The 14,472-nt window shown below is 40.3% G+C and overlaps 1 protein-coding gene across 4 annotated transcripts; it reads right to left on the bottom strand.

The window, feature by feature from the left end:
• Window positions 1-379: 379 nt before the first annotated feature.
• LOC146376513 (zinc finger protein 462-like) lies at window positions 380-14,124 on the bottom strand. Of its 4 annotated transcripts, none has more exons than XM_084947476.1 (11): window positions 13,918-14,124; window positions 13,595-13,659; window positions 8,573-13,509; window positions 8,214-8,479; window positions 7,527-7,645; window positions 7,042-7,173; window positions 6,666-6,909; window positions 6,029-6,171; window positions 5,701-5,924; window positions 2,083-3,310; window positions 380-749 (listed from the first exon to the last, which is right to left on the bottom strand). In XM_084947476.1, the coding sequence occupies exons 2-11, from the start codon at window positions 13,602-13,604 to the stop codon at window positions 613-615; spliced, it is 7,440 nt and encodes a 2,479-aa protein (XP_084803602.1). In that variant the 5' UTR covers window positions 13,605-13,659; window positions 13,918-14,124; the 3' UTR covers window positions 380-612. The 4 variants fall into 4 exon arrangements, with proteins under 4 accessions (XP_084803602.1, XP_084803601.1, XP_084803600.1 ...); XM_084947475.1 differs by having other exon boundaries at window positions 13,986-14,124; XM_084947474.1 differs by having other exon boundaries at window positions 14,023-14,124.
• Window positions 14,125-14,472: the final 348 nt, after the last annotated feature.

The raw sequence follows: 14,472 nt of genomic DNA, 5'->3' as shown, positions 1-14,472 counted from the left end.
ATACCAAACTAAATACTGATATTTTACTGTCAACTATTTTCCTTTTCAGTACAAAATACACAATAAAAGTGTGTTGAAATAACAAACAACACCTGAAGGCAGCATTTAATGAACTTTCTGTTATGGAAGTTGGTTCAGTTCGTGGTATTTAACTCTATGTAAACGTTTTCATGTAAAATTAGTTCACAGTGTAGAGGTTTCTGCAGATTTTACAGTAATAACTTCTCGTAAATAATACCTCCCTGCACAAACTACAGGAATAAAAATGAACTCTGGATGACAGTTGATCACGGCCATTATCCATTAGTGTTTAAAAAAAATACAAAAAAAATTCTAAAGATTTTAAATACAGTGTGTCACACATAATACATTCACCATATTGGTTCAAAGTTTTATTTACTGAATCACACCTATGTTTAACAGCTTTACCATAAAAGCATTTTATAGGAAAAGGTTTAAAAATGCACAAAAAAAGGAAACGTAAATATGTAAACGTACAGTTAGATAAGATATCAGACGAATAACAAAATCTAAAATGCGTAACTCAACACAACACTGGAAGGAACTTTCCATAAAATGGAAACCCAAATAAAAAAAACGTGGAAAAGACTGTTAGATTCCATGCCGCATGACGTGACGCTTCAGTTCAGAGCTGTTCACCAAGTTTCTTCCACAGAACTCACAAGTAAATCGTTTCTGCTCTGTAAGCGAGGAGCACAGGACTTCAGCAGGTTCTTGTGTTGTTGTATCTGAGGGAGGGGACAAAACAAAACAAATCAACAACGTAATTATCCCATACCGAAGATTCCTCAAAATCTATTTATGTTGACAACCCAATACTTACCTACAGTTAGTTTCACAAAAAAGTCAATAAAATCTCAGAAAAAGAGTAAAAAATTACCATTAGAACTTCTAAAATACTAAAAAGGAAAGATAAGAAAACCTGAAACCCGAGAAGTTCTCATATTTTTTTGCTTGAACGACTAAATAAACAATGATCACACACATAGATCACCTCCTTTTGAATCACTTTTTAATCACACACAGTCCTGTTTTTTTTTTTTTAATTTAATTTTTCAAATTAATATTAGGAATGCACTAAGATACAGTCATGTGAAAAAGAAAGTACACCCTCTTTCAATTCTAAGGATTTACATATCAGCACATAATAAGAAAATATAACAACACTGTATATATGTAATACACTATATGTATTACTAATATTACATTTATTTAACAGAAACTCAGCCAAAATGCAGAAGCAGTGTGTGAAAAACTAAGTACACCTCATAATTCAGTATCTTCTAGAACCATTCTTAACAGCATTCATCGTCTATATGACTTTATCAGTCTTTACAACATTGCTTCAGTTCAGTTTGAGGTTTTCAGGCATTCATTTAAGCACAGCCACAGTCCTGTGGCTTGGAAACGAGCCTAAATCATCGCCCCTCCACCACCCTGCTTGACAGGTGCTACAAGGTGCTTGTGCTGTTATCCTGTTTGGTTTTCTCCAAACGTGATGCTTTGCAGTATCGCTAGACATCGCTATTGAACCCTTTAGAGTCCCAGATCTAGCTCTTCTACATATATATTTTTTGGTTTGTCTGAGCATCTTCGCCTTGTGCATTGTTTTATCACACACGTGAATCAGATCAATGAACTGCCAGACAATTTGTTTTCATAGAGGTCACCATACTTGCTGATGATTGTAGCATCTGGCTGTTACTTACCTTCTTACATCCTATAGACGCAGCAAAGATGGCCTTTTTAGTTTTTCCACACTGCTTCTGCATTTTGGCTCATTTTTTGTTAAATTATTAATGACATAATAGTTCATCTTTAATTGTACTTATCTAAAGTCCTGACACATAAAACCTTACAATTCAAAGAGGGAGCACTTTTATTTTCATAACTCTATCATTGATGTTGCCCAATATCTGCATTTACTGTCTCTTTTTCTGTACTTTAAACAAGTGTTAAAGTGTACTTAAGAGTGTACTTTTAAGTGTACTTAAAATATGTGTTTTGCTTACAAAAATGCACAAAAACTAATATTTTAATTCACTCATAATTTCTTTTTACCTTCATGCTCTTGCAGACAATCATCATCCTTCATCCCGTCGTGGTCACCAGGCGCCTGATCTTGGTGTCGTTCCTCGTCTTCTGTGAGCATCTCAGATTCTTGGTTCTGCTTCTGCTCGAAATGACCTTTCTCTTCTTCCTCCTTGAAGCGTTCAGGAGAGTGCACTTCCTTCTTCAGACATTCTTTCTCAAGTACTGGTATTTCTGTGCAAGGTTTAGGTTCCTGTTCACTGCTTTGCTGAGTGTGCACTTCTTCCCGCTTTAATTTTGTAAACGAGACACCTAAAATATCGCCGGTGATCATCTTAAGTCGTGCACAAGTGGGCGGGAGGGTTAACATATGTCTTTCAATTTTTAAACTCTCCTTTGTCCTTGTGTTATTTACATGTGCAATATTTAGCTTTGTTAAGGCTGAATTTGCCTCTATACCAACTTGACTCTTTGGATTCTGGAACAAAGGGAAGTTGCTCTCTTCAGCTAATGGGATATCACTTGCATCACTTGCCTCAGTGCCCTTCTCCATCTTAACCGTTTTACCCTCATCTGCCTTGTTATGCATCTTGCTGTCATCATTGGCCAACTGTAAGATATGACGCAGTATGTCATCTTCTACCTTTGCCTCGATGTTCAGTGTTTTATGCTCAAGTGCTTTAACGTCTTGCTTTTGAGCTGGTGTTTCTTCATCCACTTTGAAATCATTTCCTGTCTCCGTTTGTTGTTTGTCTCCAGATTCTGTGAATTTAGGTTGGGCTTGGTTTTTACTTGTCTGCCTCTCTTCCTCTGGATCGCCGTAATCCTCACATAGGGTATCTGTAATTTTCACTTCTGTTACACTTTGTTCCACATTTCCTGTCTCCTGTTCTCTTGCATTCTCTAGCAGCACAATCTCTGCTTGTTTTTGCAGCTCTTGTTGGACAGTAGAGTTTGGTTTTGCATTTTCATGTTGAATGTCTGATTCGGAAGTCTCGCCAGGACTTTCTCCGTTGGTTTCCTGGCATTCCCTGATCTGGAGTGCACTTTTCTCTGTGGTATAGTTTTCTTCCAGGTTCTCAGCTTGTGGAACCTCATCACAGTCTGCAAAAAGGTCCTCCATTTCTACATCTTCTCTGTCCTCATCGAGCTGGTCCATGTTAGACAAATGTTCCTCTTTTGTTACTGGCACATTACCAACGCTTGCCTCCAGCTGATCAAGGCTCACCTGACCCACGAGTTCATGATTCCTCACGACCTGCATAGACAGAATCAAGGTCCAAATTATGATACACTTTTCCAACACATTATATTGGGGTGGGGGTGGGGCACTGATGATGTAGAAGCCTCAAAAACTCATTTATCCAATATAATACACTTGGAGTTATGGGGTTGAGATAAGACTCCCAGTCCTATAGTTTATGGGAAGACAGACATGACATGGTAAACACTTTTGTGGTGAGTTTATGGGCTTAGTCCCTGATTTTGGAGGCATACTGAATAAAAAATGGTAAATGGCCTGCATTTGTATAACTCTTTTCTAGTCCCTAAGGACTCCAAAGCGCTTTACACATCCAGTCATCCACCCATTCACACACACATTCACACACTGGTGATGGCAAGCTACATTGTAGCCACAGCCACCCTGGGGCGCACTGACAGAGGCGCCCCAGGGTGGTAAAACATTATTACAACTATTTTGCAAATCATGTTTAAATTGCTTAAAAATGTTGGACTATCTTTTGTCTGCTTACTGCATAGAGATAGCAGTTTCACAGTCAGTCCCTCTCCTTCTCACCACATCTTATTCTTTGAAACTAAGATGGTTGTGGTGAAAATGCTAATCTTGGGGCATCAAAACACAATTTCAGAAACCAACGGATAATGTCACAGTAGTTGTCCATGTCCATCTTTGACATTACCTATGGTTTAATCCCTGTAAATGTAGCACTTTTCAATAGCCAAGGAATTGGGCTAGGATATGCACTGCATCACTCCATTAGGCACAACCTTAATCAATCTAAGGAGTTTGCAAAGAAAAGCGTCTGGACTTCTTTGAGTTGCTTGAAGACGTTTCACCTCTCATCCGAGAAGCTTCTTCAGTTCTAAGGGTCAAATGGTGGAGAGTTCCAGATTTAAACCCAGTGGGAGTTTCCCCCCGAAGAGGGACAAAGGACCCCCTGATGATCCTCTACCTAATCATATGAGCCAAGGTGTAAAAGCGGGTGTGGGTCACAATCAGCCAGGGTTTCGGGTGAGCTCATTGTAAAACCTGGCCCCACCCTATCATGTGATTTCCTGAGGTCAGATGGCCCATGATGTGAGTGGGCGTTAAGGCATCTGGGAAGGGATCTCAAAACTGGATTATAGATGGCAGACAGTTGGTGTCATAAACCACTGCCTCTGTTCAAAGATGCTCGCTCACCATGGACGTAAATGGCTTCTTTCACTCCTCTTTCAAACCATCTGTCTTCTCTGTCCAAAATGTGAACGTTAGCATCCTCGAAAGAGTGTCCTTTGTCCTTTAGATGCTGAGTCTTGTACCGTGGAGGTGGCTCTTCTATGTTGTGTTATGTGCTTGTGAAGTGGCTGTTTGGTCTCTCCGATGTAGAGGTCTGGGCATTCCTTGCTGCACTGTACAGCATACACCACGTTGTTAAGTTTGTGTTTAGGAGTTTTGTCTTTCGGATGAACCAGTTTCTGTCTGAGTGTGTTGCTGGGTCTGAAGTACACTGGGATGTCGTGCTTGGAGAGAACCTTGAGTTTCTCTGATACACCGGCTACATAAGGGATGACAATGTTGTTGCGTCTGTCTTTCTTATCCTCCCTCGCTGGTGTCTGATCTTCTTTTCTGTGCATCTTTGCTGACTTTATAGGATTCCACTTCTAGGATATAAGGATTCCACTTCTTGTCTTTTGATTTTGACCCAGGTGTCGTCTACATATCTGTACCAATGGCTGGGTACTCTCCCTTTAAAAGGGCCAAGAGCCTTTCTTTCCACTTCCTCCATGTAAAGGTTGGCTCTTCAAGCAACTCAAAGAAGTCCAGACGCTTTTCTTTCCAAGCTCCTTAGACTACGATGACCTGGATGACTGAGAACCTTCACAGACACAACCTTAATCAATATTAAACCGATTTGTGGCAAAGTTTTTGGACTACAAAAACATTCAGACTAAAGGAATCAAATGGCCCAGTGCCAATGTCTCCGTAGCGAATGTGATATGTGAATAAAACCATTCTTTTGCAAAAGTAAGTCCACTGTCTATATGCAGCTTGTGAAAGTGATGCAGTGCTACTAAACAAGATGCATGGTTGACATTTAAAAATGTCATTCTGATGAATTCTTTATGTTCATTTTTATATCTATTCATATTTTTAGGATGTATGCTCCCACTCTCTTTCGTTGGCTACTCCCTTCAAATATCAGACATGTTGACGTCTGACATCTAATTGCTGCTTACATTTTTTATAGGCTTAAATAACTTAATTCTTCATTCAACTTCATTTTCTCTTGATTTTCTAAATCTTCGTGGTTATGACAGCAGTGTGTAGAACAGAAGCACCATCCGCCCATCAGTTAAAGAAACAACGTTTTTTGACCCAAAGGAATTCCAAGGATGCACAGAAGGCTTTAGAGAAATCCTGACCTGATGCTTATCGCTCAGGTGTGCCTCCAAATCACTCAGCCGGGTGCAGTCGAAATAGCACAGCCGACACTTGTAGGGTTTGATGTCATCGTGCCTCATCATGTGCAAACGCAGGTTTTCTGGGCTGCCACTGGTGAAAGTACATTTGTGACAGCGGAAGATGATGCCTTGAAGGTAACGTGACAGTTTGGGGCGACGAACCTCTATTGGCACTACACGTTCCTCTGTAAAGAAAAAAAAAAAGGAAAAAAGGGAATGCTTATGTGACAGCGTCAGGTATCGGAAAGCAGAACACGTTCCTACAAATCCTGCAAATGCTCCAACATACCACGATGCAAGACAATGTGATCAATCATGTTGTTCTTGTTCTTAGTTTGGTACAGACAGAAAGGGCAGCAGAGGTCCTTCTGATGAGTAGGCTTTGACTGGCAGGTAGAGTGACCCGTCTCCATGTGCATTTCCAGAGTTTTCCTAATGACAACAGGAGAAATCAGTGATAACATTGCAAATCTGTCGGTGTTTGGTGACAACTCGTATTGAGTAATGAGTAAAAATGACAAATTCAAGATGTCTGTCAAGTCAAATACCTCATAAAACTCATCCAAGTTATTTCCATACATCTAAAATAATTGACAACAATGTCTAAATCTGAATAAAAGAAGCTTCTTCTTCAAAAAGGGTTCAAACAGCAGATAGCGCGGCATATTTGATTTAGCACACTTTTATGCCAGGTTCTCTTCCCGATGCCACCGCAAAGGGATTTGTGTCTCCTTGAGGCAAACCAGGGATGCATTATGTCACCTGACTATAGAAACTAGTCAGATCCTGCACATCTGTGATAATGCAGAATTAAAAGTATTAATTACAATTTGCAGATTTTTAGTAACACACTAAATTTTATTAAAGAAAAAAAAAGCCAAAAATCTTTTGTACACAGCAAACTACAAACTCTTGCAGCACCTTACCTTAAACCTGTGAAAAAGTTGCAGTCTTTACATCTGAGGATTTTCTTTCCATGCCGATTTAGGTAGTGCCGCCGGATACTAGACAGGTGTCCAGTGCTGAAATTGCAGAACTCACAGTGAAGCACGCTGTTCTCAGGTAATTTTGAAAGTTGCACGTTCACTTTAGATTTGATGCTGCTCTGTGCCATCATGGTGTAGTGGTTTAACTGGCGCCGCACATCTGGGGGCTCCAAGTACAGAGATCCTGTCAAAGTTTCAAGGACCCACAGTCTGTTAGTACTGCTACAAAACCAAAAACTGTTTGTTTTATGAAAACCAAGACCAAGTTTAAAAAAAAAAAAAAAAAACACAAAAAAAAACATGAGAGATGACTTGCCTTTAATCAGTTCAGGTCCCTCATCAATTTCAGGCGAGCTGTTCATTTTCTCTGATGAATTAGAGGACTCCTTATCAAACCTCTCTTCACTCTCATCTTTGTCTTCAGTCTCAGCTGCAGACATGATGAGATCTAAGCATTCAGCAAAAGAATAAACAAATGAAAAATGAAAGACATAAACGCAGATATAAAGCCACACGAAATCTCTCAAACCCCTTCTTGTGAAATTTGTGGCTGTCTTTAAAACTAAGCCAAAACCATCCCAGTCTGAACAGTTAAAGTCAGCTTCTAATATAAAATGCACCTGTGACAACTCATATTAACTTGACCAAATCCAGCATGAAACGTATGCTAATAATCTACAACAAAAGACTAATTTTAAAAATTCTGGTGATTTTGAAATCAATGTTCGCAGATCAAAGTCAATGCATTTGACACTTAATGCTCATAAGATACCACTGGTGATGTTACAAATGAGTTCTTACCATTATGCTTTTTCATAAAATGACTCCTCCAGAGGCCAAAGACTGTTGTCCGATAGGTACAGCAACTACACAGAAAAGGTCTCAGAGTTCCAGATTTGTGGATGAGATATTTGCTAATGCTGGTGAGGTAAAAAGAAAAAATAAGGTTTACAATCATTCAACTCTCACAAAAAATACAGCTTGGGGTGTTTGGGACTTGCTTTAACGAATAAAGTAATCAAAATTCAATTTTAACAAGCCTGCGAAAGATACATTAGTCAAACAGAGAGTAGATGAAGTAACTCCTAAAATCTGTAAAGGAGGTATAATTTCTCTACTTTGGTTCTCTTGTCAGAAAGCCATTGGTTCTATTTATGAGGAAACGGTCTTCTTGTGAAGTTTAAAGTTATACAGGAGTGGATAGAGGTGGAATTGAGGAAAGCGGGAGTCTAACTTTTTATTTAACCAGGAAGTGAAAATCTTGAGATAAAGAAGCTTTTCTGCAAAGGTTTTCCAATACCCAGATAGGCACTGTACTTTTTCAGACTAAACAAGACCAACTGCTAAAATTTCCATTTGGCTATGTTACTTTTTAAGTGAGCCCACAAAAAAAAAAGCATGGCAAAATGGGGTGACTGCTTTAATAGTATTATTAATACTTTTTTTTAAGTTTAGTTTTTAACAATAAAAAAAGCCCAAAGTTCTTACTCGTGTTTTAATCCAGGTGTGGAGCTATTGTCCAGTTTCTTGATGGCTGCCAGGGCTGCGTGGCTGTGCTCATGTGAATGCAAGCCTTTCAATGACATAAACATCCGGCCGCACTGTTTACACGTGTGTTTGTCTCCATTCGATTCTAGTTCTGGCTGCTGTACATCAGAGAGTTCTGATGTAGCGGCGCTCTGTACTGGTGTCCCGTTCCAACAATTAACCTCGTTCACAGTTTCCAATGTGGTCATTTTGTCTTGCCTGCAGGGCTGGAAAAAAAAAAAAAAATCACAGTAATGGTCAAATAACACGAGTAGATCAGAAGACAAAGAGCGTAGACAGGAATTACAGCATCAACTTACCTCGCTGGATTCTTGCTCTAGTGTTGTGCTAATAAGCGACTCCTTTCTCTGCGCAGCCTTGGCCATCTCTAGCATCCTTGCTCTGTGGCGATCCATGTGATAACACACCTTTCTAATCCCATTTAATTGTGTGTTGCAGTGGTCACATTTGTAAACCCCTGTGGTTTTCTTTTTCGTCGATCCTAGTGACAACACAGTAAAGTCCAATTTCCACTCTGAGCGGTGAAAAGTACTATAGTGGTCAATGAGCAGCTGTGACGACTCGAATGTTAATTCTGGACATTTCAAACATTTAACCTTTGTGCTGTTGCCTGATTTAAGTACGTTGCTGGGAAAGTTCCATTTACGCTTATTATATTTCTCAAGAAGTTTGTAAATACTGACTGCATCCAATTTGTGAGTATTTTTGTAGTGGCACTGGAGGTATTTTCGATACAGTCCTTTATAGGTGCACATCTGGCACTTGTACAACTGTTTGTTGCTGCGGAGGCCGGACAGCAAAGTTGACGGGGATGCCTCAGGAGTTTCCGTTTGTGGAACCTGTCTACTTTCCGCAATGCTTACTTCTCTCGAAGTTTTGTTTTTCACAGAGGCATCCTCCCGTGCTGAGCCCTGAGATGTATGAACCAGCTGGCTTTCAGTGTCAGTGTGCTCATACACTTCTGTGTCATGATGAACCCTCTTACAGTGAGCATTGAGTTTTGTCAGTGATCCATGGATTTGTGAACATTTTTTACACAAGTACCCTCTTTCATTAGAACCTTTTCCTAAAGTACAATTGACCATGTTCGATACAAGGACTTCACCTGTCTCAAGTTCATCTGCCCGGACTACAATTGCTGGATGCTTCATTTGACAGTGAGTGAGGGTCCCGTGGTAGCTAGCATTCACATATGGACACTTTGGACACTTGTAGATCAAGAGGCTTTCTTCTGCTGTTATGCTAGACTTAAATGTCTCAGAGGCTTTTTCTTGTTGCTGAGTTGATGGGTCTTCAGACGGCAATTGCGCTGTCTTCTTGAGAGGCTGTTTGTATATGGGCACGTAGTATTTTAAATAAGCCTCCTTTCCATGCGTCACTGCATAGTGGCCTCCAAGATGCTTTTTCCTGAAGTAAACTTTAGAACACAGCACACATTTGTATACGCAGTCCTTTGAAATAGTATGCTTGTGGTTAGCAAGCAAATGGCGACCAAGAGCAAGTTTGGTGGTGCATGTGTAAGAACAGTGCTGGCAGTTGATCACGGCATAGATTTTCTTGCTTAAAAATGAAGTCTTTGATACAGATCCATGTGTACTGTAGGCTTTAGATAGAAGTATTTTACTTTTAACTAATGGCTTAGGAGCAGGTTTGGCCGTGCTTTGTGCTGTGCTTGCACCAGTCTTCTTGTGGTCTCGCTCGCAGTGTTTGTTCAGTTTCTCCAGCGTTGCGCAGATTTGCGGACAGGTTTTACACATGTGCCCACAAAGTTTCAAAGTCTCACCAGGAGGACTGCTTTTCCGGGTTTCGTCCAAATTTTCAACATACACCATATCCACATGGAGACTGTCGGCCCTGGATGGGAGGTTGGGATGCTTCATCTGGCAGTGAGTGAGAACACCCTGATAAACGGTATTGACGTAGGTACAATACGGACACTTAAAGACATGCAGACGTTTTTGGAGCTGCTTTTTTGGTTTTTGTTCTTGTTCAAATTTTTCGATTACAGCTTCCGGGTGTTTCATTCCACAGTGAATGTGGAGACCGTGTTTGCTATTAAAATTTGCAGAGCAGTAAAGGCACTTGAACACTGTGGAGGACGCCTCTGCTTCATCCTGTGATTTACCAAACTGGTAGGAGTCAAATGAGCCAGGTCTGTCACTTTGGTCTTCCACCCGCCAGCTTGCGCTTGTTTTCTTGGAAAGTTTTGCACTCAAAGGATGAACCATTCGGTAATGGTGTGCCAGATCTGACAAAGAGTTAGATTTAAAAGAGCATCTTTTGCAAGATAAACCAGCTTTATTTTGTCCAGATCTTTGGGACAGCAATCTGTTTTCAGTGCCATTGCCTCCACTCTGCTCTAGATCAGGCTTCTTCTTTTTAGAAAGGACCAGTCCAGGACCGGCATATAACTGAGTACTTACATACTCAACGCAGGGGACACGTCCTAGGTGGCGTTCCTGGTAGTGCTCATAAACTTCTGCAGCTTTTTCATGTCTGAAAACACAAAATTCACAATAATAGCCGGGCTCTAATGATCCTTGTCTAAAATAATATCTTAAAATATCTGTGACTGTACGCTTTACTTTGTGAATTTTCTTTAAATGCGTCTTCAGAGCATATATCACGTCAGTTTTGTATGCGCATGTGTAACAGTTCAGGGACCTCTTTGTGTGTGGGGTTGTCACTGAGGGTGTTGCTGAAATGACCAAAGATTTTGAATGCTTCTTTGTTTTTTTCTTTTTCTTATTCATTTTGTTGAGGATTTCCTGAGCAGCTTCTTCATTTTGAGTGGATGTTAGAGGAGATTTCTGTGCCTGATCGTGAATCTTAGATGTATGCAGAAGGACTTCTGAAGGCTTCGCCTTAAATCCATGATGTGTTTTGCTGTAATGGCGCATTACCTGATCCAAAGTACTATGCCTGTAGTTACAAAAGTGGCAAAAAAATGCTTTTTCTTCGCCTTCATTTATTATAGGAAGAGGTAGATGGGAAGAAGAGGAATCCTTTGCATTTGCTTTCCTGATTTCATCATGGATTAAAGCTGTATATTCAAGAACACACTTAGTGCTGGAATTACACTTTCGATGAACCTTGGCCTGATGGTTAATTACTCCTTTTACAGATGGATTTCCGAAGTTGCATTTGTGGCAGTAAAACAAGTTTTCTGGACATGCGTAGGACTTGTTCTGTCTCTCTCCTGTTTCTGAAGCATCTGCTGTGTAATCCTCCTTATACAGATCTTCTTTTTCCCTACACATCTTCACTTGTTTACTAGTATTAAATTGGGAAGATGAAGGACTTTTTGACATCTTAGATTCACTCTGACGTTTCTGCATCTCAGCACTATACCATAGGACATCATCAGTACCTATTGGTGCATCCATAGAATGTTTTGCATTGTGATGACCAAGGATACTCTTAACCTTGGTACTTGTGTAACTGCAGAATTGGCAGTAAAATGTTTCATTTGGTAAACTGGATGAGGAAGTGTCCAGTCCAGTAGTAATTTCATTACTGGATTTTGTTGGAAACTTCGAAGATTCCCCTTTCGTGGTTTGGGAAGATTCTGAACGATTCTTACAGGCTTCTGGTGTGGTCTCTGAATGATCTACTACAATCACAGAATCTGAACACTTCTCAGATGTCATCTCTGATGCTGCATGTGATGTGGGACAAGCTGACTGTTTGATTTTATCTAATGTGATTACTTCATCTGGGTGGCTTTTTTGGTAGTGAACATGCATAGCAACAACTGACCTGTGACTAAACATGCATTTCTGGCATTTATACAAGGCCATGTCTGCTCTTTTAGAAGAAGAATTTTGGGATGTGTGGGCACGCTCAGGAGAAATTCCATCTGATTTTTCTAGACTCAGCTGAGACGATTCCTCTTGGCATTCAGACATTGAATATCTGCAGAACAATAAGGAATTCTCCACTTCATATGTTGCATGCTTTGCCTTGTAATGTTCTTTCAAAGACTTCAATAGATTGGTAGTAAATTTACAAAGAAAGCATTTGAAAACCAAACTGAGGCCACATGATTTCATGGCAAATACATCTGGGGCATCTGGATGATTTTCCAAGTAGTGCCTCTTGAGGTCAGCTGTGCTTAAAAACTCAACTGGACACTCCAAGCAACGAAAGGTGGCACTGTGATCACTTGCGTCCTGAATGTAGACAGAATTGTATCTGATATAAGGGTGGTCACTTTGATAATGGGCAGAAATTCGCCTGATGCCCACGTCACTGTAGTCACAATGTTTACAAGAATACACTTTTGCCGCGTCTGCCTCGTCTTCATCTTCGCTGACTTCAAATGAAAACTCGTTGCTGCTGGATGACTGCTGTCTTTCATTTTCTTTTTCCGTGAGCATCTCTTCGTTATCCAACTTGGCTTTTTTGACAGGATGACCTTTTGAACTTTTATCACTGGATCTCTTCACAGCACTGTCAGGAACAGTTTCTTTTCTGAATTGTTCCAGAGTTTTAGATGGTGTCAAATCAGTAGTCAAGTCAGTGTGCAAAAAATGGTACGACTTACTTCCGGTGATATCTATCACAGACTTTGCTGTGACTTTAAACACACCACTACTGTTTGGACAGGAGCTTGAAGGAGATTCCTGCAAAATGATAGTTCCTTTGGTTCCATCAGCTAATTTTGCAGCAGTCATTGCATTTGATTCAGATGACACTGAGAAGTACTTCGTAATGGTTTGCAATGGCCTCTTGTAGGTTTTCAGGTCCTTTAACGTGCATTTCCCTTCTGAGGTAGAAATATCTGAAAGAACTGATGGATCTTCCAATGTTCCTGCAGCTTCATTGTTCTGGTTTGCGGAAATGACACTTAAAGTGCTGTCGAGGTTTTCTGAAATGATGGCACCTCCTGACACGTTAGGATTTTCTGAAGTTTTGTGACACAGTTCCTCGTGTTCACTTAAACCATCCCAACTACAAGCTTTAAAATCACAGCTCTGGCATTTAAAATTATCTCCTGAACTGCTGCTGCTGTTCTCTGTGTTGGCTTTGTCAGTCCCAGGGGATAAACCAGCCTCTCTGAGAGAAATTTCTGTATTGAGGCCATGCACCTTGTTAAGGTGTTCAAAAAGGTACACCTTCGATTTGAAGATCAGCACACAGTGACTACAATGGAAAGCCTTAACTTGGGATTCTTCAGTGACTGCTTGGCTGATGACTTGCTTGATGTGGCCAGAGGTGGAGCACTCCACTGTATCTGAGGGGGCAGGCAACAGACCAGTATAGATCAGCATAGGTCAGTATCTATTCACAAAGACATTGCATACCTCTGTGATACATACCGTTTTCCATCTTGCATGCCTCTTTTAACCCACAGCCTTACACATTAAGTGACACACCTAGACAACTGAAAAAACAGATTATTATTATTCTCAAGGCACAGAAGCAGCACAACATAATCCGACGCTACTTCGTTACCCGTTATTAAGTTAAACGCACAAGTGAATACTTAAAAAAGAGAGCGAGAGAGCGAGATTGTACGCTTTGCTAATATTATCTTTAAATATGGCAGCACAAAGAACTCAACACCTCTATTTAACTTTCAGTGTAGCATATTCAACAGGAAGGAGACGTAAAACGAGTCAACCGAATAAACAGATCCTACCTATTTTAACAAAATGCCGAGATGTGCAACTCGCTAAAGTGCGCGATGCACGCAAGGTTTTTACTCACGCATGCACACAAAAATAGGACAAGGCTTAGGAGGCACCGTTTTGAACCGCTGCTGGAGGTCGCATGAACACGGAACACGTTTCCGCCATTTTTCCCGCGAGTGTGACTCTCCCTGGCCTGTGCTTCCGCCACCGCAACAAAACATCTTCACTTCCGTAGAATTCACCAACCCTTCAAAATAAAACTACTTGAAAACTACCTCCGCTGTTTAAGTAATTAAAATATCAGTTATAATGTTATTTACCAGCAGTTACACGAGATTCGATATAACGACAGGATATTTTGGTTTAATACGAACTAGGATTTCTTAATTGTATTTTTTTTAATTTTATCAATTTGATAAAAAATGTGTGTTTGTTAATATTCACGAAAAGGTATGGAGTTTTTTGTTGTTGTTTTTTTTACTTCTACGCTTAGTTACATTGTGAAATCTGGGGAAACAGTAACCGGAAGTGCGTAGATTTCATGCCTTAACGCCAAGCCCCCC

This window comes from Perissodus microlepis, chromosome 12 (assembly GCF_051167445.1).
Source record: "Perissodus microlepis isolate ML-2025 ecotype Zambia chromosome 12, ASM5116744v1, whole genome shotgun sequence".
NCBI lineage: Eukaryota > Metazoa > Chordata > Actinopteri > Cichliformes > Cichlidae > Perissodus > Perissodus microlepis.
The sequence above is the reverse complement of the archived record's forward strand: the minus strand, read 5'-3'. Positions and strand labels throughout refer to the sequence as shown.